This window comes from Lycorma delicatula, chromosome 9, assembly GCF_047948215.1.
Source record: "Lycorma delicatula isolate Av1 chromosome 9, ASM4794821v1, whole genome shotgun sequence".
Lineage (NCBI taxonomy): Eukaryota > Metazoa > Arthropoda > Insecta > Hemiptera > Fulgoridae > Lycorma > Lycorma delicatula.
The window spans coordinates 91228844-91255411 of record NC_134463.1 but is presented as its reverse complement, the minus strand read 5'-3'; the positions used below and the strand labels follow the sequence as shown (position 1 = coordinate 91255411).

Sequence of the window (26568 nt, the reverse complement as noted above, 5' to 3'; positions counted from 1 at the left end):
GATCACAAAAAATGAAGTGTCTGGGCCTTATTTTATCAGTTGAAGTGAAATAGGTATTTTATATCTTGAGATGTTATTTCCGATCTATTAAACAACTCTGTGTCTGACATCAGCTATTTGGTATATATCTAACAATATATAAAGTTACATCTATTTGTAGCTTTCTATGTACCTTGTCGCCAAATGGCTTCGACGGCACATGGCACTTACTAACTTTATGGTAGCCCTGAGAAGGGCTGTTGTCATTGAATAGCTTTGATGGCTCGTAATTCACAACCTTATGGTGGCCCTGAAAAGGGCCATTTTTTGCGTTAGCTCTGAGAGGAGCTGTGGGAACTGGAAGCTGGTCTCTGGCAAAGTCGAGGAGTTGCGGCTCATCCATTGAAGTCAGACTGGGCTTTCCCTCAGCAGCAGTTGGGTCCCCAGAACAGTGTGGCAGAGATGGCCCCCAGAGCCCCGCAGAGTCGGGTTGGCGTCAATCGTCCTTCACTGGTGCGGCCTAGGCAGTTCTCCCCGAGCGATCCCATGCTGGGTGGGCTGCCTACTGCTGCTGAGTCCACCGGCTAGGGCGATTGAAGCCCGGCGGATAGAGCGGGAAGGCAGCATCCGCGTCCAGCGGCTCCCTTGGCGGGCCAACCAGGCCTGCTGCTCCAGCGGGGATGTTGGGGTCCGCCGGGAAGTTCCCACATTGAGCCTGCCAGGGAACTTCTTCTTCCATCTACTTCTTCTTGGCCTTCTCCAGGTGGTGGTCGACGATGAATTGCAAATTCACTATCGTGTACGCTCTTTTATTGGAGCCTGAGAGTGGTGGGGCAGCAGCAACACTATGGTGGGAGAACTGCGCAGTCATCTGCGCGGCGGTAGTGATGGTTGTATCAGCGCATCTGTATGCTATGTGCCAGATCACATCTGAGTTGCTATACCGTGTTCGTCCACCGGTATGAAATTAGGCATATATGTGGTAACAACCAAAATCATGCTTTTTCTGAACAGGTCTGCAAGGAAAAATTAACTGAATACCATGTTCAAGTGATTTGACTTCTGGCAACTTTATTTTGTAGAATCTTCAAAAACTCTTAGTAGAATCTTTTTGTAAATTCAAATGACCTGAATTACTTTAATCTGTTAATTAAAAACTCTATTAATTTTATAAAGCAGGGAAAATTTTATTTAAATAAATGTATAATTCAATGGTTAACACTACCATGAATACATAAGGGCAGAAGAACTACTGTGGAGTTTTAGAACTAGAAGAACTGACTTCTAGTTACCTTTATATTTACAAAATTTCAGTATGATCTTAGGAAAAGATTGTTTACGGACAGATATTTTCCAATTTTTATAAAATATTTTAAATAATATAGATATCAAATAATTCTGTTTTCTATTTTTTCTCTTTTTGATTTTAGTAAAATATTGATTTAATTCTGTTCTTCTTATTAATGGAAAAGGAAACCTTAATTATTATTAGCTGTTTAATAGCTGATTTTCAAAGTCAAAGATTCTGAAGTTGAAATCCTAGTAAAGGTAACTTACTTTAATATGGATACGGAACCAGTTGGTGGGTATCAATGCACTTTGATGGTTGGGATTCAATTAACAACATATCTTAGGAATGGTCAGCCAGAGTCTGTACAAGATACACCTCATTTTCATGCATTATTCTCATCTGATTGGACCATGGGGTCGCTTGTTTCTCACAAGCTGAACAATTTTCTTATATACTTTACGAATAGAAAATAAAAATTATTATCAAACAGATGAGCTTCTTTTAATTAGACAGTCACACTGCATCAACTGTAAGTAGATGGTTGAAATTTCATTTTTTATAAGAGAATCCATTAGAGAATAGACACAGAGAAGAGAACCATTAATTACCCTTCAGAGAACCCATATTAATGTAATATATTGTATTTTTATTCCAAAGTGTCGAATGCAGGGTGCCCTAAAATCCTCATTCCTTTGCTCTTCCTAATGTTTATTGTTTATTAATGTAAGGGTGAATCCTGATGGATTTTCAAACTTCAGAAGATGAATCAGCATTAAATATTGTAGCACCACGTAAAACTTTTAATCCTTTTTTCCTCCTTTATCTCAGTACACAAAAAGCTATATATATACAATATTTGCAATTATTTTAACTATGCTAGAACATTTCTATTATAAAGAACCCAGGTACAATTATAAACAATAATTAATGAACAAAATTTGAATTATAACTGAAACAACTATGAAAACCGTTATAGTTATTCAAATAATTTTTTTGCTTGAAGTAAGTTTTATATCACATGTACAGGGTCATTCACAGGAACCGGATGTTTTTAAAATAATCATAAAAAATTGAGTATTTACTTATTATTGGTACTGAAACACTTGTTAAATCAAAGCATTTGTTACTTACTCATGAACGAAAAATTATTATTGTCTGGCAAGTGATGTCCATTTTGAGCAATACATTGTTGTAGCCTTTCACGGTAACTGGTCTCAATTCTTTGCAGCATGTCTACATCAATCTGGGTGACGTGATGACGAATTGGTCCTCCAATGTACGTGGTTTATTGCCGTACACATGCGATTTCAGAAACCCCCACAGAAAAAATCACATCTACTCAAGTCGGGGGACCGAGGGGGCCAAGGAATGTCGCTGAATCTGGAAACGATCCGTCCCGGAAACAAGTTACGGAGAACAGCCATCGTTGCCCTCGCTGTGTGCGCTGTAGCTCCATCCTGCTGGAATAACACCTTTTGAAAATCCATTCTCCGGTTTTGTAACTCAGGGATGAAAAACGTATTCAACAGCGCAATGTAACGATCAGCTGTTACAGTTGGCAGCATCATTTTCTTCAAAAAAATCTGGTCCAATAACACCGACCTTTCCTATTGCACACCAGACAGTCACCTTTGGGCTATGAAGTGGTCTCTCGTGAAGCTGATGTGGGTTTGTTTCTGCCCAATACCAGCAATTCTGTTTGTTGATGAAGCCATTCAGATGAAAACGGGCTTCCTCACCCATTAACAATAACAAATTTTCATTTTCTTCAAAAACGGTAAGCATTTGTCGACAAAATTGTAATCGCTGCGTGAAATCTTGCTCATTTAACTGCTGCACGACGGCTATCTTGTAAGGATGGAAATGCAGGTCTGTATGCAGAATTCGTCTTACCGTACTTGTGCTCATTTGAAGCGCTGCTGAATGCCTCTGAATAGAGCAGCGTGGGCTTCTGACAATGGCTTCCCTTACTCGTTCGATGTTCTCCAGAGTGCTAGCAGATCGTCAGGGACCCGGTGGTTTTTTCTTCAATATTGAACCACTTGTTCGAAGGTTGTTTACCCGTTGCAATATTGTGTTACGAGAAGGGACACTTGCATTACGATGAATATTAAACTGACGCCGGAAATCTCGCTGAACAGCAGTTACGGATTAGTCATTTCGCACAAAACTGTCATACGCGTACAGGCGTTGGTCTAGCATCCACGGCTCCATCTCAACAACTAAAATGTAAATGCTATGAACAAAGGAAACGTCAGACACCAGCCATGTGCCCCTCCCACCACGAACGCCCGAGTACAACCCACTTCAAAAACATCCGGCTCCCGTGAATGACCGGGTATAAACCATATTTTTTTTCTATTGACAGTCAGTAATAATATTAATTTTAAAATAAAATTTATTAGACAAACCAAACCAATCTTTATAATGAAATGGTATTTTTTTAAAAAAAAAGGAACTCATTTCAAAATGTTTTCAGTTTTTTTTTTTTATAATCATTCTTAGTGATCCCTACAGCTATTCTCATACTGACATCAATTGATTTTATTGTTGGTAGACTTTTTTTTAATTTGGCAGACATATTTAGAATGAATTCAGAATATGCATATTTTATATTACCTTTGTTTATATAAATATGTATGTATTTGTATAATATGTATGTAATAAAAAATCATCAACAGCAGTAACATCAACTGATGTCAATATCAGAATGGCACCAATCACTGAGAGATGATCATAAAGATAAGTGAAAACATTTCTAAATCATTTGATTATAAAAATTAGTTTGTTTGTCATTGAGAAAGTTTATATTTTTAAATTAATTTATTAACAGACTAATTATGTTCAATATTTATTATAATTAATTTTTCTTTTAACATTTTTGACTCAAAAATGATATAGATTCTGTATATGCGAGTGCATATGCATGTGAAAGTTTCATGTCCATATATCTTTCCAAGCAATAAAATATCTTCTTGAGATATTTGTGAATATTTTTATATAAATTAAAGAATGAAGAATATCAAAATATATACTAAAAATAAAAAATAATCTTAACTTTACATTAACATCTAGATCATAAAATACATGAATGTGTAACAAACAAAAATGCTTTTCCTTCCTCTTCAATTATATGATAAAATTGATTAAAATGTTTAATTCTTAAAATCAGAAATGATGTCTGATTGTTTTGATCTTTTTATCACATCTTACTGTAACAATTATAGATCTAAATACATGTATTCATAGCACACCAATACATAAAAAAAATTGCTTTATTACAAAGACAAAAATGAAAATGATTGTTTCTAGAATTCACTGACAAAAAATCTTTCACTATACTTCATCTAGAAATTTATATTTTTTATAAAAATAATATAAAATTAAATTAAATAAGCCCTACATAGGTTTCTAAAATTAAAATCAGCCTCTGATAAGTTCGTTTAATGTAAGGAAAATAGAAATTAAGGATTTCATTTCCATCTAACTTAAATTGATGATTGGAGTAAGTAATATGGCTAACATCGACCTTACAATTATTAACTTCTTCCAATTGTCAACTCACATGAATATTGATTGAGTTGAAGAAATCTGGTAAATAGCACATTTAATTGGCTTAAAATAATTCAACTGATCTAAAATTATAATAAATCACTACACTTGTTGGACCTTATAAAACACATCAATGCGCTAAGAACTTAATAACTAAAAAGGTGTCTATTGAATTACTGGTTTTTTGTATTCTGTAGCTTGATCAATTAAATCTACCTATGGGTCTACTCGGAAACTAAACAGAATGTCCAACCTAGACATAGGTGTTTATCGGATAAACCTTTCTACCACCTCTCAATATATATGAATATTCCAAAATTTCACTTAATCTTAAATGGCAGAATAAAAACAATCATTAACTAAAAAAAATTTAAAACAAATTTGTTCAAAAACAATTTTCTTTTGTTTTTAAACAAATTTAACATTTTCTAAACAATTCCTCACAAGCAAAATAGCGCCAGAAAGAATCTTTTTGAAACATATTTGTATTTTTTTTTTAAATTTAATCATCATCACATGTCATCTACATTTATTCTCTCTTCAAAAATTACAACCTGATAATTAGTTACAGTACTTTTTTGGAATCCGATGGCCACTATTTTCAAATTTTTCTTTCAAATCAGTGGGAATTTGCAGAGAGATTATAAATATAATCTACCCAAACTTAACCTACGGTCGCTAGTCAAGATTAGCAAGCGAAGCTAGTGTAGGTTAAGTTTGGTTAGATTATATTTATAATTTTTCTGTAAATACCTCCAAATACCCACTGATTTGGAAGAAAAAAAAGAGGCCATCGGATTCTGAAAAGGAACCTTAGTTACTATTAAGACCATACTTTTTTTAATGAGTTATAAATTTTGTAGCAAGTAAGAAATTCCAAACCTAATCATGACTCAACCCAGAATTTTCTGAATAAACTACTATATTGGTGCTACTTATCAACCATGGAAGTTTGTTGATAAAAATATTGACTGCTAATAATTTTTTTGATAGATTGTTACTGTTAATTAGTTTTTAAATAAAAAGAAACATTTATATTCGGAAAAAGTATATGTTTATATAACTGGCTTACAATATTTCTTAAAAGAGATGATGCACGACGAGAATATTTATACAACCTAGTATTTCCTCGATTTATCAAAAACGAATTTTTTCGACGGCGACGAGAAAAAAATGAAAATTTACGAGTATAATTGCGTGTACTTCTACGTAGTGTTCTACGAAACGTTCTAAATCTATTCAATGTCCGTTTATAAGAAGATTTTGACTTTGATTTACGATACATAACCTTTTTTGTACTTTTATGATACATTTTACTTTTATACATTCTTTTTATCCTGTATTTAAAAGTAGTTTTTCTTTTCCTTCGAAATTTTCTTTTAGTAAAATATTTTCTTGTAGCATATGAACGAGTAAATTTCTTTGTAATAAATGATTTATTATTCAACGATTGCGATTTTATATATCTTTTTTTTGAATATATTTTTTTCTTACAGAACTTTCTTCTAATTGAAAGCTTTGGTATATTAATATTAAATGTTTTCAACCTAGTCCATTTCCTTCTACTAAAAAATCTTATTGGGTATTTTAACAACGTTCTTCCACTTCTTGTTCCTGAACGCTTAACTTTCCTATATGTTCTAACTTTTCTATAATTTAATTTTGTTGACGTAATCTTAATAAATATTTTTTTAATTTTATACAATCGGCGGGAACGCCTAGTTAAAAACGGAATTCTAGTACCGAATCTTTTATCGCAGGTTTTACAACTTCTCTTTCTTAAATTACTACTTAAAGTATAGTGACCTTTAGTAAATCCAGTAACTTTTGCGGTTCTTTTTTTATAAGTTCCTCGGCTTTTAAAATTAACATTACATAATAATTTTTTAAAACTTAACCCCCGATTTTTGAAATTACTTTTAAATATATTTTTTAATGCATATTTACGTAATATACACTTTAAAATTTTCCTAGTTTTTAAATTAATTAAATTGTATGTTTTACAATTTAAATCTAAATTTTTTAATAAATAATTTTTATTATTAATTTGAAATTGTTTATTATAAATTTTAAATATTTTTAAGGAATATTTATTCTTCATAGTATTATTTCTACGGTGAGTAAAATATGGAAGTGCCATAGAATACAGCTTATTTTCATTTGTCACCATCATCTTATTGTTCTCCTTAATGAATTTAAAATTCTTCCATGGTTTTCTTTTAAATTTTTTTTCTCGTAATTGAATTCTTTGATCATTTTTCAAATAAGAATAAGAATAATCTCCATTCGATATGACATAATCCTGAAATTGAAATAAAATATTTGTACTCTGAGAACACCAACAATCTTCGTTCATAATTGGGTTTTTTGTTTTGTTTATATAATTTAAAAAGAAAACTTTATTTCTATTAATCCAAAACTAAAAGCGACGCAAAAATAGTAAAACTTGCTCATAGGAAGAATATAGTCGTACATATATTCAATACATTATAAAAATTAAAGGCGAAAACATAAGTCTCATTTAATTAAAATAAGTTATGTTCTCATAATATTAATAATAATAATAATGCAAATAAAAAAATCTGTTTTCTATTAATAATATAACCATTTTTTTGGATAATATGCCTTAGATCGCTACACGTACTCTTATATAGCTTTTAAGATGAAACAAAAATTGGTTTCACATCCTTCTGTACTATTATATGAATAAATTAAAATATTTTAATTATGTGTATAATGCATAGCTTACAATCCTGGCTTGTTCACCTGCAACACGGACAAGCGAGGTCATATATGCATGCAAACATGAACACAAAAAACCGTGAGAATTATCCCTTATTCCCCCCCCCCCAAAAAAAAAACAAGAAATAATTGCTATTTAAGAATTAAACAAAATACTTAACCTAACGTAAATATTGCATTAATAATTAAATTAAATTTTTCAACAAATATAGATTTTTTAATAGAATTTACTTTACAGATTAAAATAAGCAGGCAAAATGTTTATAAAAAATATACGATATACCAAGGTGTATCATATATGTGATACACCAACATGTTTATATCATAAACAAAATGATTCCAAACTCACGACGATCTCTCAGAAGATAATTCTATAGCCAAAAATAAGAAATACAGTTCATAAAAACATAAGTCAGAGTCGGTTCATTAATGAGTTTCGGCTCGCGAAAAAATTAGCTAGCCCTACCTTCTGCTTCCTCTGTGAAATTAAACCGTACTAAAATTCCTGGCGTATAAATCGAGGGGTAAATTTAGCACTTTCTTATGGTCTTTGATCTAAGAAATTCAATAAAAGTGGTTCCAGACCTCTATCTCACTTAGGTTTTAAGAAAAACGGGATAACATACTAAAACGTTTTGTCGGAAAATACACTTCTTTAGGTTTGTAATAAAATAACTTTGTTAATTTACAAATAAAAATTTCTAGTTAACTTTATAGAGAATTTAATTCTGAGAAAATAGATGTAAATAACATCTATTAGTAATTACCATATGACTATTAAAGTCGAGAGTTTTGACGTTCAAATCCTATAAAGAAATTCAACTTTAATCAGAAACAAAACTCACGAACTGATTCGGAAAAGTGATAAGATTTTAAAAGGAACAACTTACTTACAAAAATTAAAAATTATAAAAATAAATTTAAAAGATATCCTTCTAAATGTTAAAAGTTTATATTTTTTAATAAGTTGGCAATACTAGTTGATCAACAATTATGTTTGTGTCTAGGATTTGAATTTTCATTTGAACGGTGTTTGTGCTGTTATTATTCGGTCAATCATTCACAATAAGTGATACTAAAAATTTGTTTATATTTGGAGAGTTGACAGACACGTTGTTTATTTATGGTAAAGAAAATTTTGTGAGAAATGCCAATGCTGAAGAAGCAATATTGAATGTAGTATAATTATCCATCACCTCAAGCACCAAAAGGTTGTCACATCGCTTTCATGTTTCGCAGTCAAGTGTGTGGTGAATGTTACGGGAGCAACAATAAAACCCATTCCATACATGTATTTAATGTACAGAAAAGTAAATGAGCCTACTGTAAAAACAGTCCATCTAAATACATGGTGAAGCTCATCCAGTTCATAAACATCCTTCCAGTTAAAATATTCTTCAAAATACACCAGTGGTTGTATGAAGCTGATACAATTGAGCTGTTAAATGAATGAGATAGACCAAGTTAAGCCCGTAAGGGCTTGGAACAGAGGGGGTGGCGGAGGGTGTCTTCCCCTATGGGGGTCAGCATGATTACAAGAGCAGCCATATTAAAATACAGCTATTTAGAGCTTATATTAAAATTAATATTAATAATTTCTATTAAAAGGTGGTTTTAATTTTATTTAAATCACTGTTAAAAAAATGACAATAAATAAATGTTATCAATAAAAAATTTCGAAACTTGAAATAAATGTCTACCTTATAACATACTGAACTATTATTTTATGTGTACAAAAGTAGAAACACATGATAAAAAAATATATTACATTTTTATTATAACATATGCGTTAGTATTAGTACTAGTCATATCATTATGTACCACTAGACCAGCTTGATAGACTGGTCTAGTGGTTAACTTGTCACAAAATCAGTTGTTTAACAGCTGTTTTTGAAGTCGAAGGTTCTGCGGTTGAAATCCCAGTAAAGGTTAGTTGCTCTTTTAATACAGATTAGAATACCAGACAGTGGATACCAGTACACTTCTCACATCTCAGGAATGGTCGGCCTGAGTCTGAACAAGATTATATATATATACACATACATATCATCCTCATCTCACTGAGACATTCATGAGGAGGAGTTGCTTATTGTTTAATAGTTAAACAGATTATAATGTATGCGTTAAAATAAAATAAAAAATAATTATGTACTAACAATTTGTTATGAATTAGTAATTCATTATTTTGAATTTTTTATGCTCTATTTTTAATACTACATCAAATATATTAGGGATTGTTAGATGGGGCACACAAATTTTTATTAACAAGTGCTTATGCAGTTGTTACTAAATAAGATGATAAAATCAAATGTTTCATACATCAGCATGATGAAATGTGATTAATTCATGGAAATAAATTTTAAAAACCCAATTAACTTTCAAAAGTAATTTATATTACTTCTCTCAGTAAAAGAATTACATTATAATTCTAGAGGCACATCTTCATACATTAAAAAGTTGTTTTCTTAAGTGTTTTTATAAAAAAAAATATTATAATAATATCACAGACACTTTACATACAAATATTGATCGGTTTTCATAGAATTATAAATCACGTAAGATGTTGCACAACATATGACTTTTAACAAGTATCTATGCCAATCACAGAATTATAAGAAGTATCTATGGCACATCATTTCAGGAAATGACAAACTCATTTGTCTGAACATATTATTTATCAGATTGCCATATTTTAATAGTTAATATACAAACATAAGAGAATGTTTAATGTATTACTACAACACCGATACAAAATATCTTTGTATAATATGCTATATGTATTTTTTAATCACTAGTACAAAAAATTAAAACTAATATTTTTATAGTACAACAATAAAAATAACTTCACTTCACATGAGATGATCTTTATATGACAAAATCACTTTTTTTATGATTTTTCTTACTCAACAATCTATTTTTTAATAAATAAAGATATGTATTATCAACACAAAATTTATAAGTAGATCTTTTAGTTGTTGTCTTGTTAACTATCTCTCTTTTACTTCTCAATTGGTCATTATCACCATAAATTTTATATTGATTGACAGGTTTCATTAATTTTAAGCTGTTATATTCCGATAAAATATTTATAAAATATAATAAAATGTTTGTAAAAAAATCTTTTCTGCTTCTTAAATTCAACGAATCATACTCATCCTGTAATTCAATTCTTCAATCAATAGTAATATTAATATAGCATATATTCTATTATTTTTCCTTTTATTGCATTAACTGATGTAAATAGACTTTGAATAAAATATATTTTTATTACACAATGACTGTTGATTGTGGCTTTGTTGCTTCATATTGTTGTATTCACTGTAATAACATTAATTACTACAAATAGTAACTACAGCAAATAGTTACTTAATCATTTTAAATATAATATGTATAATATTTTCTTTCCTTCATTAATTCATCTAACTAAGTTAAATTATATTGTAGATTATGTTACATGTATTTTACTGAATTTAAACGTATTGCTTAAAATAAATGTGTATGTTTATTTTATTTATTTATACAGTAACAACTGGGTGATGCTTAAAAACAGTTATTGATGAATAATAATGAATTTTGTAGTGAAAAATTCCAGGCTTGACTGGGAATTGAACCCAAAAATTAGATGAAAGATACTATTCTGCCATGCAGATCAACATATACATTTCAAGATATTTTGTTTGGAAGAATGAATTATAATAATTGAAAATTAAATTTACCTAAGAATTTTAAAAATTGAAAAAGAAAAAATGAAATTTTAGATCTGCATAATTAAATATAATATTTTTTGAATATACACAACTGACATCAGTACTGTGAGAATAGTTTTTAAAATAATTAGATATCTAGAATAAGTAGGAATATGAGAATCATATAATTTTTATTTCTAATAGAATTTTAAACTTAATATTATTTTATTGAACAAAAACAGCAAATAATAATATTTATTAAAAGCTTTTATTTAACTCGCTTTATGAATAATCAAATCTTGCAACTGCTATATCTTTTGATCTATCGTATGAAAATCAATGAAATTTGGTACACGTATGTAACTTCGATGACAATACAGCACTAAAGTGTCGGAATTTGATATGACCCACCCCTACGCTAAATTCATGCATTTAGTTGAAAATTTTAATTTCTCATGAACTATCGTAGGAAAATGATTGAAATTTGGTACACGTATGTAACTTTGATGTGTAAAAATAAATATTTTTACTTTTTCTTTGGCTTAAAATAAAAATACAAAAAAATTACAAAAATATATTTGATCACATATAAAAAAGTATTTTTTAAAAAAGCTTTTATTTAACTAATATTAATATTAACATTAATAAAAAAAAGGAAACAAATTAGAAAAACCCTCTAAAAGTAAAAAATATAATTAAATCAAATTGAGAATTTAAAAAAAAAATATAATATATTAACAAATTTAAAAATGCACTGAAAAGTAAAAAATAAATTATATAAATATCTAATAAATAACCAATAAATAAATGTAATAATTATTAAATTTAAAAATTAAAAGTAATGAAAATATTTAGCTAAATAAAAGCGTGGTGCAGTTTTTATAACAATCTTTTCGAATAAGTATATATATAGACATTTGCTGTATTTTAAAATATATTTTTTGTTTAATGAGGTTGTTTAGTATATGTATATAATTTATTTATCTATAATAAAATAACTCAAGTTTTAATTCTTTGATGGTTCAAATTTGCACCGAGATGACCTTAAGGGTTAATAAGAATAGAAATAAAAATTAAATTTAGAAATCTTGTCCAAAGTTATTACATTTTGACGGTAACCTGAAAAATTATTAATTATTATCATTATTATAATTATACTCGTAATTATGAATTCATTAAATAAAAATTTTAATTAATTAAAATGAAAATTTAGCCGAAAGAGTGCATTCAATTTGGCTTAGATTACAAGCAGAATTCGAAGATGAACTTCAACTATGTGAGAACACGTACAAAGAAAGCGAGTGGGTGCATTTTCCCAGATTGTTACTTGTAGCTAGTCAGTCTCAACTGGAGAGGTTCCAGCAGACCTTTCTGCCTCCTCGTGTCGTTATTGAAAATGAAAATTAATTTTTGTAAAAATAAATGTTGTGTTGTTTTAAATAAATTATAAAAACTGTGCCACCCTTTTATTTAACTAAATATTTTCATTACTTTCAATTTTAAAATTTAATAATTATTACATTTATTTATTGGTTATTTATTAGATATTTATATAATTTATTTTTTACTTTTCAGTGCATTTTTATATTTGTTAATATAAAATTCTCAATTTGATTTAATTCTTATTTTTTTACTTTTTAGAGGGTTTTTCTAATTTGTTTCCTTTTTTTATTAATGTTAATATTAATATTAGTTAAATAAAAGCTTTTTTAAAAAAATAATTTTTTATATGTAATCAAATATATTTTTGTATTTTTTTTTTCAATGAAAATATAAACTTCCAAAAACAAAGAGTAATCCAGTAGCAGAATTTTTTTGTATAACCTTATAAAACAATAAAATCAATATAAAATAAATTAATATAAGCACCATCTAAAAAAAATATTAATGTTTAATAAAATAATATCAGAAAAATCTTTAAAGATTTTTAAAAACTTGCTTTATACTTTTTAATTATACAATAATCAAATTATTATCATATATTGCAAGAGTTTAATTAGTAGGTTAATTTGGATTTAAAATCCTGCATAGCCATTTTGCAATTTTTTTACACCTGCACCCTTAATTACCTCTGTACAAGAGGATGTTTGCAAAAGTAATGATGCAATACTGTATTGTCACCCGACCTTAATAACTGCAAAATTTCATCAAAAGGCAATGTCAGGAAGTATGTTAAATTATTACACCTGCACCCTTAATTTAGCTCAGAAGATGCGTTCATGACTAGACCAACCCATGGGTTAGAATAATAGTAACTATGATAACTAATATTCTCCTTTGACGACGAAATATTCATAACTTATTTATTTGCTGTGGAAGCAGAAATATAACAATGAAGTAAAAAGATTAATTTTTTTCGTTAATGAATATCTTTAATTCACAACTTCACTTTCCTTGGGGGCGGAGAAATAATGAATATTTTTAATATTTTAACCTTCAAGGGAGCTAGAGCCTCAGTCAATGGCTTAAAACCTTCTCTGGGATACAAAACAAGTTCTCTAGGTAATTGTAAATTAAAATCCTTGTTATTGATCAGCTGGAAAGACCCAGAACAGAAATATATCATTAGTTATTCACAAGGCAAAAAGTACACTGTGTTATGTATATTAAATGAGTGCAAATTCATTTAAACATATTTTATTCCGTAGATGTACTATTAATTAATTCCACAAATGCGGAATTGAAATACATCCAAAGTATTTTTGCTAAAATAAAATCTATAGTTTTCTTAAAATTGGTTGAACTTATATATGAATATGTCTTGAGTTTATAATATTATTTTATAAAATTTAATATATATACTGGTACAATTAAATGATAATAAAATATACTTTGTCTAATATCCAAAAAGTTGGAGGTGCAGACATTTAAAAATTAAACCTTTTTTATCCTATTAAAGTTGTTTTAAATTTTATTACGATTTTTAATACTAAAATTCATCCGAAGTATTTAAACCATACAGAATATTTTTATGAAACACGGATAACACCTTCAAAATTTCTAAAAATGTTTTTAAAAAGTTGTTTTTAAAAATTTTTATAATACCAAATATTTTCCTTATATTATTATTAATTTGATAAAAGTCTGAGCATATGAGTGAACACTGAATTTTCACATAACTTAAAATCAGATATAAAAAAATTTAACCAATAAGATTCATTAAAATAGATTCTAACTTATTCCTGTTCTATTTCTATTATAATTCCTGTTAGCAATTACATAAATAAAAAAAATAAGCAAACTGTAAAAAAAGTCGAGAGTAAGACAAATTTTTTATTTGTATTAAACACAACCTTTTTTTTAATTTAAAAAAAGTATTATTTTCAATGAACAAAATGTATGTAGACTAGCTGACCCATCTAGCCAGAACTTGGACCCTCGGGGCTCAGGTCAGCCCAGAAAAATCCCAGAGCCAAATCAGCAGTACCATGGGGTCTTCCGGGGCCAAGGGGCACGGTCGCAGAACTTGTTTCACTTGCCATTCCCAATTTTCCACCATGGATATCTGCATAGCTTGCTTCGGTCGCTATTCTCATCTACCCAGAGGGTTCCACCCCATGGACCTCCACACTGTACGTTATCCTAACGGTTGTGAGAATAATACTGATGAATAAAAATTATAGTATTAAGGCTTTACAGAAACCTTAATAACCTGATTATTTCAATAATAATTAATAACAGTAACCTGAACTGCCCAAGGGCACCCCGTTTGTTCACAATTGATAATGATGATTGGTCTAGCCTCGCACAAGGTGCTCACATCATCTCACCAGTCTAGTCTCACACGCAGACCCGGAAGCGGAAGCTCATTATTGTTAAACAGAAATTCTTTAAATTTATTTAATATTATTATATTTAATTCTATTATTTTTATAATATTATGCATTCAACCGATTTGAAATATTCAGTTCAAACCCAGCTCAGACAGTGATAGAAACTCACAGTTAATTCAATTTATTAAAGTTTGTGCTTCAACCAGCAAATCTTTACTACTATATATGTTATGCCAAAAAAATGGGTAAAAATTTGGTTTCTATGGTTTCTAAAACTATTTAAACTACTTAATATTGGGAAGGTAAAGGAATGCTTAAAGGGAGTAAGAACATTTTTAATTAACAACATTTTAAGTTTTTATATTTAATTATGCAAGTACTATATGGTAACACAAATATATATGACAAGTATATGGACAAGTACATATGATAATCCTCAGAAAGTACTGAAAATTAAAGATGATAGACATCAGTCTACAATGGTATGTTCTCATCACTTGTCAACCTTACATTTATAATTGTTAGAACAAATATATTTTAGCGTACTTTTGTTTTTTGGTAAATGTAATCTGCTAATCTCTCCTGCTAATTCCAGGAGAGATAATAATTAAATAATATCTAATCTTAATCTTTTGATAAAACAATGTAATAGAAAACATGTGGTCATATATTATCTTATAATTTAAAGATAATATATGCTTGATTATGGTGTTAATTATACCTATAATATTAAAAAAATAAAATGTATCTTGATTTTCTATTTGGTAATATATCATACATTAGAACTTACCATGTTAATTATTTTTAATGGAATTACAGAATGATCTGACCCTGGCTCTAACCCTATGCAAATAAAATTATGCACATCATTTCAAAATTATGCAAGGAGAAACTGCTCCTCTTATTCAGACTGGTTATAAAAGTATTTTCTTTCATTTTAATGGAAAATCATTATTACATACAAAACAATTTAATAATACTAGAACAACATGGATTCAGAAAAAGGAAATCTACAATTATTCAATTTATAGTCTGTTTAGAAATGCAATAGATACAACATATTAAAAATAATATCTATATCAATCATTTTAGATCTAAGTAAACTTTTAAGACTTTTGAACTCTAACAAAGAGTAAAGAAAGTAGAGATCACAGGTTCCATACTAGACCAACTTTTATTTTTAACATACACCTTTTTGATAAAAAAAAGAAAAAAAAGAGTCATATGGTAATTCTTATTTACAGATGATATATACTCTTATGGATTATTTACAGTCCAGTGCAAATATAAATGCGATAGAGATGGTTACTTTTATATTTCATGATTGATAAATAATAAAAAATCAAATCTATGTGTGCATTGTTTGTTCTCAAAGCACCTCCAAATAGCGTTTTTTGCTATTTGCTAAGAGTATTTCTTAAGTAATGTCAAATAATAATAACTGTTATAAATATAAAATATAATATTTATATAAGCACTAATAACATAAATAACTTTTGTTAAATATAAACACAAAAAAATAACTTACACTTACTTTTCCATTTACAATTCGATTTCGTCCTATAAAATTTGATGGCTTTTCATTTCCTTTCCATTCTGCTGAAACACTAATGAAAAATGTTGTTAATAATATTGTAAATACATGTTTTTTCATTTTAATATTATTATTTTTAGAATGACTGATTTCATTAAATAATAATTAAATAATTAAAAAAGGTATTAAATAGTATCAATCTTCAAATAAAAATAATGTATAATAAAATATTATATAATAAATATAATAATACTAAAAATAATAACAATATTAAAAACAATATATAACATAATGATGATTGTATTATTGATAATAGATTGAAAAACAGAACATTATTTAGCAGTCACTATTAAATTTATGAAAGGAATTTACTCTATCAGGCAATTTGATAGTTTTTTTTTATCATATTCCTAAGTTAATTAATTGTTACAAATTACATGGCATATAGAAATATTAAACAAACACTTTTAAAAAAATCTTCTATAAAAAAAAACACAAGAATAAAATCAATAAATAGTTATCTACCTGTCAGTCTATGGAGCTCTCTTGGATCACTAGCCGGATTGGCATAGGTAGGCTATTTGGTATCCATTGCGGGTCTCAGATTTGTCACCCCCATAATGCTACACCCCCAAACCGCGCACTTAAATCGTACTAAGACTTGAATAATGATCGCGTATAACATTTTAATAATAACATCGGTAACTTGATCTTTACTGTTAAACATAAATTTTAGTTTCTGTTTAAGAATGGAAGTGGAACATTTAATAATATAATAACAACATTAAGGATACTTGTAATACGCATATTTTATTATATATTAAACTAGCAGATGCCACATACTGGAATTGCACTTCATATAACGCTATTGTTGTTATCAGGATCAATATTATAGCTCAATAATAGTAAAATTATAAGAAAAAATATGGGTTTATCAATCAAAATACACATTTCCATTTAAAAATACTTTATATTAGTTTTTACTTCTTAAGTAATATGAAATTTACTTATATAACAGCGTATATACATACATTAACACTGTTTTAACTTTGATTTCAGAAATATTACAATTTTTTCCTTCATTAATTTCATCAGTAAATTTACTGATTACATTATGAAATTTTTTGGAATTGCACTTCATATAACGCTATTGTTGTTATCAGGATCAATATTATAGCTCAATAATAGTAAAATTATAAGAAAAAATATGGGTTTATCAATCAAAATACACATTTCCATTTAAAAATACTTTATATTAGTTTTTACTTCTTAAGTAATATGAAATTTACTTATATAACAGCGTATATACATACATTAACACTGTTTTAACTTTGATTTCAGAAATATTACAATTTTTTCCTTCATTAATTTCATCAGTAAATTTACTGATTACATTATGAAATTGAATTTGATCAGCTGTTTTTTTGCACTCAACTAAGCACAATATTTGAAAGCCTTGACTGGCTCGTAATGTAATGAAGATAACTTTTAATCAACTTAAGGAAAGAAAAATTCTTTTACATGAAACAGTCAGTATGTAAATAGTCAAATGGAGTCTTACTGCTAAAACCAAGTCATAAAATTCGATTTCACTTACAAATTCCAAAAACTTCAACGAAGACCACTTCCTGCAATCTTCTTGGTTGATTTCAGTTGCTTGAAAATGTCTTTTCAGTCACTCAATCAATAATGATATCTTCTTTGGAAAATTCATGAACGTTTGGATAAGATTTTGATGAAAGAACTTGCAAATTTACTGAAAGTTCTTTTGTCAAAATGATGTTAGGTTCAAATTCCACCTCCCAACAACCTAGCTACGCCAATGGTTGATCGCTCATCTCCATCTACAAGTTACGAAGTTAAAAAATTCATAAAAAAAAATTCAAAACTAGGCAATATAGTTTAAATAAGGTAAAATAAAAATAGTTTTACAACCATTTTATTCATAGAATTTAAAAAAAAATACCAATCAGCTATGTTCTGATAAACAGAAACTACTGTGTGCTCTCATTATTTCCTTATCAGACAATGAATATGACAAGCGAATTCATTTACTGGTCAAGAACAACCAAATCTTGAAAAAATCGAATTGTAACAAAACCGACATCATGTCTCAAGAAGAAAGTTAATTGAATTCTTTATTTGTTTCCAGCCCACCAATGAAGAAGAAAAAACCTCAAGAACAAATCAAGTGCGTTAACCTGCATTTTTCAATTCCTTTTGTACAAATCACAAATAACAGTGAGCAGACTGCATTACCACTTCACATCACAAACAATATCTGTAGCTGTCGTACTGAGTAGAATGATTTTCAACACCTTGAGGCCGCTGGATTAAATGCTAACGATTCCTCATAATACGACATTATTGTTTGACTTAAAAGAAACTTTTCCTGACCATTTCTCATCAGAGATGTACCCATTCCAAGCTCTGATGACTGCCATAGAATTCCTGAAAGAATTCGATGCCAGTTCCTCAGCCATCTTAAGTACTGCCCACAAGATGATTTCTTCTTACTCATCACTAGTCATAAGCTTGGGAACTTGTCCTTAAACTATCTCTATATCATTTACTTCTGCTAATGACAGAAATATGTGCCGATGTCTGTAGAAGAGGTTATACAAACGAATTGCAAGATATCAACATTTGCTAAGATCCTTGCAACATCAATCATGAACTGGATCCATCTCTTCCAGTATTTTTATGCATAAGGATGAACAGTCTTCTTGGCCCTTGTGGGATAAACTGGGAATCATCTCCTAAAATTGGAAGTATTGTCTTTCGTCAAGATTCACAATTTCTCAAATCGAAAATGTTATGCTTCTATTCAATTGATGATCTTAATCGAGGAAAAGTAACCAATAATGAGCCTAATTTTGATTCTCATCAAATCAATGGTAGACAAGAGAGTAGACAAAGAAACTTCAGATTCATCCAATTATCATTAATATCCAATTTGTTTTTGTAAAATATCCTATATTACCACCAGACAGGTTCATTAAAACTAGTTTTTGAATAAACTCTTGAATTGTAAAGCAATTGAATGAAAATGATTAGATGGCAAAAATTACTTAGTGCAAATGTACAATCCATTCAAAATTATAGATATTATGTTTATATAATTCAATAATATACATTATTTTAATGCTGAGAGTAGGTATGTGCTTTGAAACATGTATTATGGGGCAGATGAAAGTATTTATATGATGATTGAATAACTTCTATATCTGCTTGATTTTGATGTAACTATTATGTGGATGTTTTTGACTAATTTATAATGGATTGTATGATAAACAGACAAAAGCAACACTGTTTATATTTTCTGACAATCAAATTCTGGTAAAAAAAATACTTTTCATCACTCTTGCCTCATTCCTTTTTAAATCCATGATATATCTATTATTAACCCAAAGCATCATGAAAGATTCCCTTTCATAGACAGAGTAAACTTCAATAAACAATAAATATTGGAACGAGGCAAGGTTAGACCCCTTTTATGAGGACGTGAAGCAAATTGTATTTGAAAACATTTTCTAGGGGTAGTGTTAAGTAATAACTAGTGTACAATTTGTTTCACGAACGCATGCAACAACCAAAATATAACATTATGACAATTCTCATTTAATTTAGCACAATCCATCCATGAAAATAAAATTCTCTTAAAAAAAAATTAAGTAAAAATAACTTGTTAGAAAAATTAGAAAATTTGTATAAAATCATATATATTTACCTCAAAAATAAAAATTTTAAGAAAGTATATTACCGCTATATTAAAATATCATCAAGTAAACAGAAAAAAAATATTTGTTACCTCAATGTATTTCTTCAATATTCGATAAGCTGCTATCTGTTGAACTATTGTCATCGTTTTCCAAATTTATCACAATATCTTCAATAATATTTTCACACAAACTGTCCACTTCCCGTGCTTTTTTTCTTCTTTAATAACAAGTTGAATACAATTTTCCCAAGCATTTGCATCTACTCTAAAAACTTCTATCAATAAATTTTTTACATCACTTAACATAAATATTGTGTTATTAGTCCCAATGTAACCTTTGCTTATGCCCATATCAATTCTATCGGGTTATAACTGCAATGGTCAGAGGAAGACACAAATGACACATGAAGGAAGACACAATATTTTAATTTTGCTATTTCATGTGCTTTATAATGAATATATTTTTGTTTTGATTTTACTAAAAGTTCTACTTTTAACATATTTTCGGTGTACGCGATTTTCTTCGATTATAACCATTCGTTAATTTCCCAGTCGAAGCGTTTGTAATTTTTTCTGTTTTCAGGTAATGATATGGCGCATTATCCATTACTATGACGAATCCTTCAGCAACAATTTCGACAATTTTTTTAAACCACTGCATAAAATTCTCACTATTCATTTCATCGTGATACTCTTGGTAAGATATGGATTCAAATACCCAACTACCACCGTTCAAAAACCCATTTTCACTTCCTACGTGCATTACCATTTACCGTTAACCTTTTCTAGCCGTGGTTTTCACCCCAGTTGACAAACTAATATAAAAGCGTATTTTGCGCTCCTTATTTCTTAATCCACCTATACCTTTTCCCGTACGTGACCCGCATTAACCCAAGTTTGATCTAAATAATAAATTGTCTTACCTTCTTCACGAAACCGCTTAGTTTTTCTTAAATATACCCTACGCCATGAAATAATATCTTCGCGTTCAATCAATAAAGAATTATTTTCTCTGGACATAAAACTAAAATTCCTTGATTTTATAAAGCACGATGTAATGTACTTCTAGAAAGATTTGGAAGGTCATAATCGGTATTCACAGTATTTAATATTATGTTCAAGTAAGGAAGTTCGTTATTGTATTAAAATAAATGAACTCTTTTTCCGATAGCGGTTTTAGTCCAACTTTGCAACGTTTTCACACGCCTTCAAGTCTTTTTATGGCTAACATGTTTACAATCAATTTTGTGTTACTTTATTACATTAAAAAATGTTCTTTCGCTAACGCCTGTTGCACTGCTTGCTTTAATCCAATGTCTCTGCTGCTTTAATGTCGATTAATGTCTCTGACTGTAGTTTCAGGTTATATATACGTTGCTGATTTTTTTTTTCGGAACTACTTAAGGGTTTTCTCGGTTAATGTTTCACGACAGTCCCTCATTTAAAACCCGATTGGCACAAAAACACAGAATAAATTAAAATTAATGAAAGTAACACGGAATAAAACTATTATAAAAATGAACTATAAAATTGTATCGCAGTATGGAGTAACACGATAACACTGGTTGAAATACTTTCTTTCATTGAACTGAATAATGATGTGAGACATTACAAATGACGTTATCGTTAGTAAAAATCAGTATTAAAGACTCAACGAAATTTTTAATTTCTTATGATAAGAAATACATAAAGATACATTATTTATTGTATATGCTACAATAAAAAATGTATAAATTTAATAATCTATAAACTACAATGTACAATTGTAAATATTTTATTAAGAAATATTCCATATTTTCTTAATCTATAATGTACAATTTATCATGCAAATATAAGTATGAATTCAGCATGTAAGAGCTAGTTATTTACAGTGTTTCTTCCAATCAAAGATTGCTTTTGTACATGGGGGTCATAAATTTTCATTTACCGTTAAAAAGCACGAATAGTTATCACACTATTTAATAATTATTTACAAAATATGTCTAAAATTAAATGCAATCTACAATGTTTATTCTCTTAACATAAAAGCACACTTATATACCATGAATATTTCAAAGTGTAAAATGTTTTTTAACGATTTAAATTTTTCGAAAATAATTATTCTTATAGTAATTGATTATTCGTTTATTAAGTTAGTACCACTAAAAATATAGTTCAATTGAGCAAAACTTGTATGAGTCACAAGCTTTTTGGTTTAAAATTCATTATTCATCTGATTGTCAGTTGTATATTACTGTATAGACTTTATTGTAATCTTTAAACATTGAAGAATGGTTGATAAGTCAAGTGATTTTGAAAAAAGAATGGACTTTTTAACAAATCTTTAATAACTGGCCAGTGGAGTCTTGTCTAAGTTTCTCAAAATTACTTAAATTATATTTTTTTGGCATTAATTACCAGTAAAAGATGAGTGTGATATATTAAATCCCACCTGACAGTGCCAAAGTGAATTGATTGTGTAAAAGCAAATTAAATTGAGGCTAAAAATAAATTGTAAGGATGAAAATAATTAAGCACTGGTGTTAATTTCTTGGTAATACAGGTGATGTTATACGTCCACTTATATGTTGATCTATAATGTTTATCTACCGTCATTCTTTTAATAGAACCCCAAACATTTTTGGTGCAATTATTAATATGATGATCTAGAAAATGTAAAACAATACTTATATCATCATTCAAAGAATTTACTGTCAGTCCAAAAACCATAAAATAAGTTCTGTCAACATTCATCATAACAATGAAGTTTTCCGACGTTTCTTCTCATTTCTTAGCCCTGTTTGAATCTTTTCCAACAACTTCCAACCCAGGACAGACTTTTAAAACCAAAAGTGTAACATCTGCAAAAACTGATTAGTTAACGAAAAATCATCTACAGCTTGACTATGGGTCATTAACGATGGGATTGTCATATTATAAATTGCTATATATATTATTAAAATTATTGGGCCCAACATAGTTCTAATATACTGCCTGAACCTTGTAAACTATTCTAGAAATTCTTTCCATTGTTCTTCTTTATTCTTGTTTCTGGATTTTCCTTTTTTTAAATTGAATTTTGGTTTAAATTCTGTACTTTCTGTTATTAAAAGCTTCTCTATGTATCACAATTATTGTGTTATGTATAATTTCCCTACTGAGTAGAAGCAGTAAATGTAATAAATCTTTTTTAATAAAAAGTGTATGTTTGTTGTTTACTATTACTGATATCTATCCCAGTTTTTTTTTACAATTGTGATATAAAAGTTCACTATACACCCAGCCACTGCGGTAAACTGAATGAAGTTGTTGCTTGTAAGATTGAGTCACCTGCACCTCCATGGAGTTGACATGTTAATAAACATGTCAAATGAGCCAAATAACAGCATATTTGGCTCAGTGAAAAAGGCATCAGGAAACCATTCTTTTCTTACTTTCCATATTAAGTCTGGCATAGGGTCTTGTTATACTTGTAGGTGGCCGAGTCATTTCTGGTGACTCATGTAAGGTTGGATATGGGTTATTGCTATTACAGGACTCAACAAACAATCCTTGTTTATGAATCAATACACTATCTTAAATAGAATATTAAAAAATAAGAGTACTGTTTTCTTCATTTTAAAAATGATAGACACGTTTGTTTTGAAATATGTTTCAAAACATAATTTTGACGATAAAAGGTTTGCGCCAGAGCTTTAAATTTATATATATATATATATATATATGTATATATTTCAGTATTCTTATTTATTATTTTGGTGTTTAAATAATTATTATATATGGATGCCCATTATTGTTTTTGTACATTACAAAATGCTCAAATTGTTAAGATGAAGTCCCTTTGTGTATAAATGTAGATTATTTTCAGTTAATGTTACTCAATTAGTCATCTATTATTAATAACAGAAGTTATTAATAAATGTTTTATCATAGTTAAAATATTTTGTTATCACAGTAATTTTCTTGAAACTGTCTATTTTTCCAATATCCAACATTGTGCAGCTTTAAGATTTTTTTTTGAAAATTTAATCCAGTATTTTACCTAAGTATAATTTTTTTTGGCAATTTTTCAAAAATATTAATGTGATCTGACTTTTTCTACTGAAATTTATGTTTTCACTTTTCTTAATTTTGAGTAGAAGCAGTGAATATGTGTAATTTTTTTTTTCAGTCAGTATTTTATAGTTTTTGAACTGTGAATCATGGTTCTCAAAGTTAAAATTTTATACTGAGTTAAGCGATTGAAAGTATTGTGAATTTGTGAACCTGTACATTTTCCTATTACTCATAAACACTTCCAGTGTAAACAAGGAAGATGCCAGATTTAGTATCTTTTATGAAATTGCCCTGCGACAAAAGCTAATTACATCATCGTAATATGCCAGTACTTTACTCTGAACCAGAATGTCTCAGTAAATTTTTAGGACTTATATAATATTTAATACTGAACAACTAGTGAGGAATGTTGCTGATACATTAGAATCTGGAAAATGTTATTGCAATGCTCTCATACTCGAAATGTATGGCGTCCCACCTTTGATAAATTTTAAATGATGTAGTCACAAATTCCATTTCATATTACTTTAATATGATTATTAGATTATTTACAATTGTAGTCTAAAACGTTCATAATTATAAATTATGTACAGGCTTTCTAATAACACCAGTACGTGATAATATTTTTACATATTATTATTATTACTTCACATGATAATATTTTTTCATATTATAGGAATTCATCAAAATTTCTTTAGTTAAATCATTTACGTGCAAATAAAAAACTTGTACTTATAATTTACACTGCTCCAACTTTTTTATTAAAAGAATCACATCAATTAGTGGAGATTATTTTTTGATGTTTATTAATTTTTATTTTAGTTCATTCTCTAGTCCCAACTTTTCTGAGTTTAAACACTAATTTATTATGCTTAATATACTCAATTTATACCACATCAGAAAAATTACTTGATTTAATAACTCAATACTTGATTTAATACCTGATTTAAAGCCAGTCTATTAAAGGTTATGACAGAATGTTATATTTAACTAAGTAAAAACTAAAATCTTCTAGTTTCTACATTATAAAAAGTCCAAAAGTAATATTACTGTCCTCTAATAAATCTACAGATAAAATTTACTCTTCTGAGTATGGTACTTTTAAGAGTACGACTAAAAATCCTCTGCACTCAGCACAGTACACTCAGAAGCAAAGAATCTCCAAGAATACCTAATGACAATCAGTTTCATTGAGTATGCTTTTTAACAAACTGCCTCATCGGTTCCACCCCCTCTAATCTTCAAACTTTTGAACAGATCTTTGCTCCCAATTGTAGTATTACACTATGGATGTAAATTTACTAACTTGTTAGTAATATTACTGTTCTTGCGTCGATAGTTCTTTAACCTATTCTGAGAACAGTACTTTTACTAACAAATGTAAAATCGCCATCTTCTGAAATATTTACGGTACAACATGCAATTATACAATTCTTTCTAGTAAATTTATCAGTTGAACTGACATCAGTGATAAAATTATATCTTCGGTGGACATACATACTCTACTCATTATTTCTATACATTTAATAAACAGACTCTGATTACAAGTAGGACAAAAACAATTTATAACATTTTATTACAAATTACACATTTTTTGCTGATCTTTTATTTTTAATTGATAAATATCATCATTATTAGCAGTACAAAAAAAAATTAATGCATTTCTGTGATGCTTTTTGCAAATATTAAATTTACTACTTAAAAACTGAATTTTACTAGTTTTTTAAATACACTAGTTTTTAGGAAATGGGATGCTTAATCAGTTAGATTACTTCTATTAAAATTTCTAAATATATTTTATTTTCTCCATGTGGTTACCATAATTTCATGAAAAAGACATGATACATGCAAAAAAGTAAATAATTGAACAATTCATGGCAGAACGCCAGGTATTTCGAGTATGAGAGCATTGCAATAAAATTTTTCAGATTGCCCTATTACCAACATCATCACTAATCATTCAGTATCAAATATATCAGTCCTAAAAATCTACTAAAACATTCTGGTTCATAGTAAAGTACTGGCGTTCTTCAATGATATCAATAATTTTTGTCAGACTGCAATTTCGTAAAAGATACTAAGCCTGGTATCCTTCTTTTTCACAAAGGAAATATTTTTGAGAAGTGATATCAGTGTTTTTTGTTCTGCAACCATTACAGTTATGGCACCTAATGTAACAAACTCATACTTTTTTTACAGTTTTTAAGTGAATGTGTAATTAATGTGATAAAATAATGCATTATGAATCTAGCATA

The 26568-nt window shown here is 28.6% G+C and overlaps 1 protein-coding gene across 1 annotated transcript in view; it reads right to left on the bottom strand.

Annotated features, from left to right (window-relative positions):
* LOC142330707 (uncharacterized) overlaps positions 1–26568 on the bottom strand; it is a 118430-nt gene that overhangs the window by 32876 nt on the left and 58986 nt on the right. Inside the window, exon 3 of the mRNA XM_075376152.1 lies at positions 16558–16630. Within this exon, the coding sequence (XP_075232267.1) occupies positions 16558–16630 (73 nt within the window). The remainder of the gene's footprint in view (positions 1–16557; positions 16631–26568) is intronic.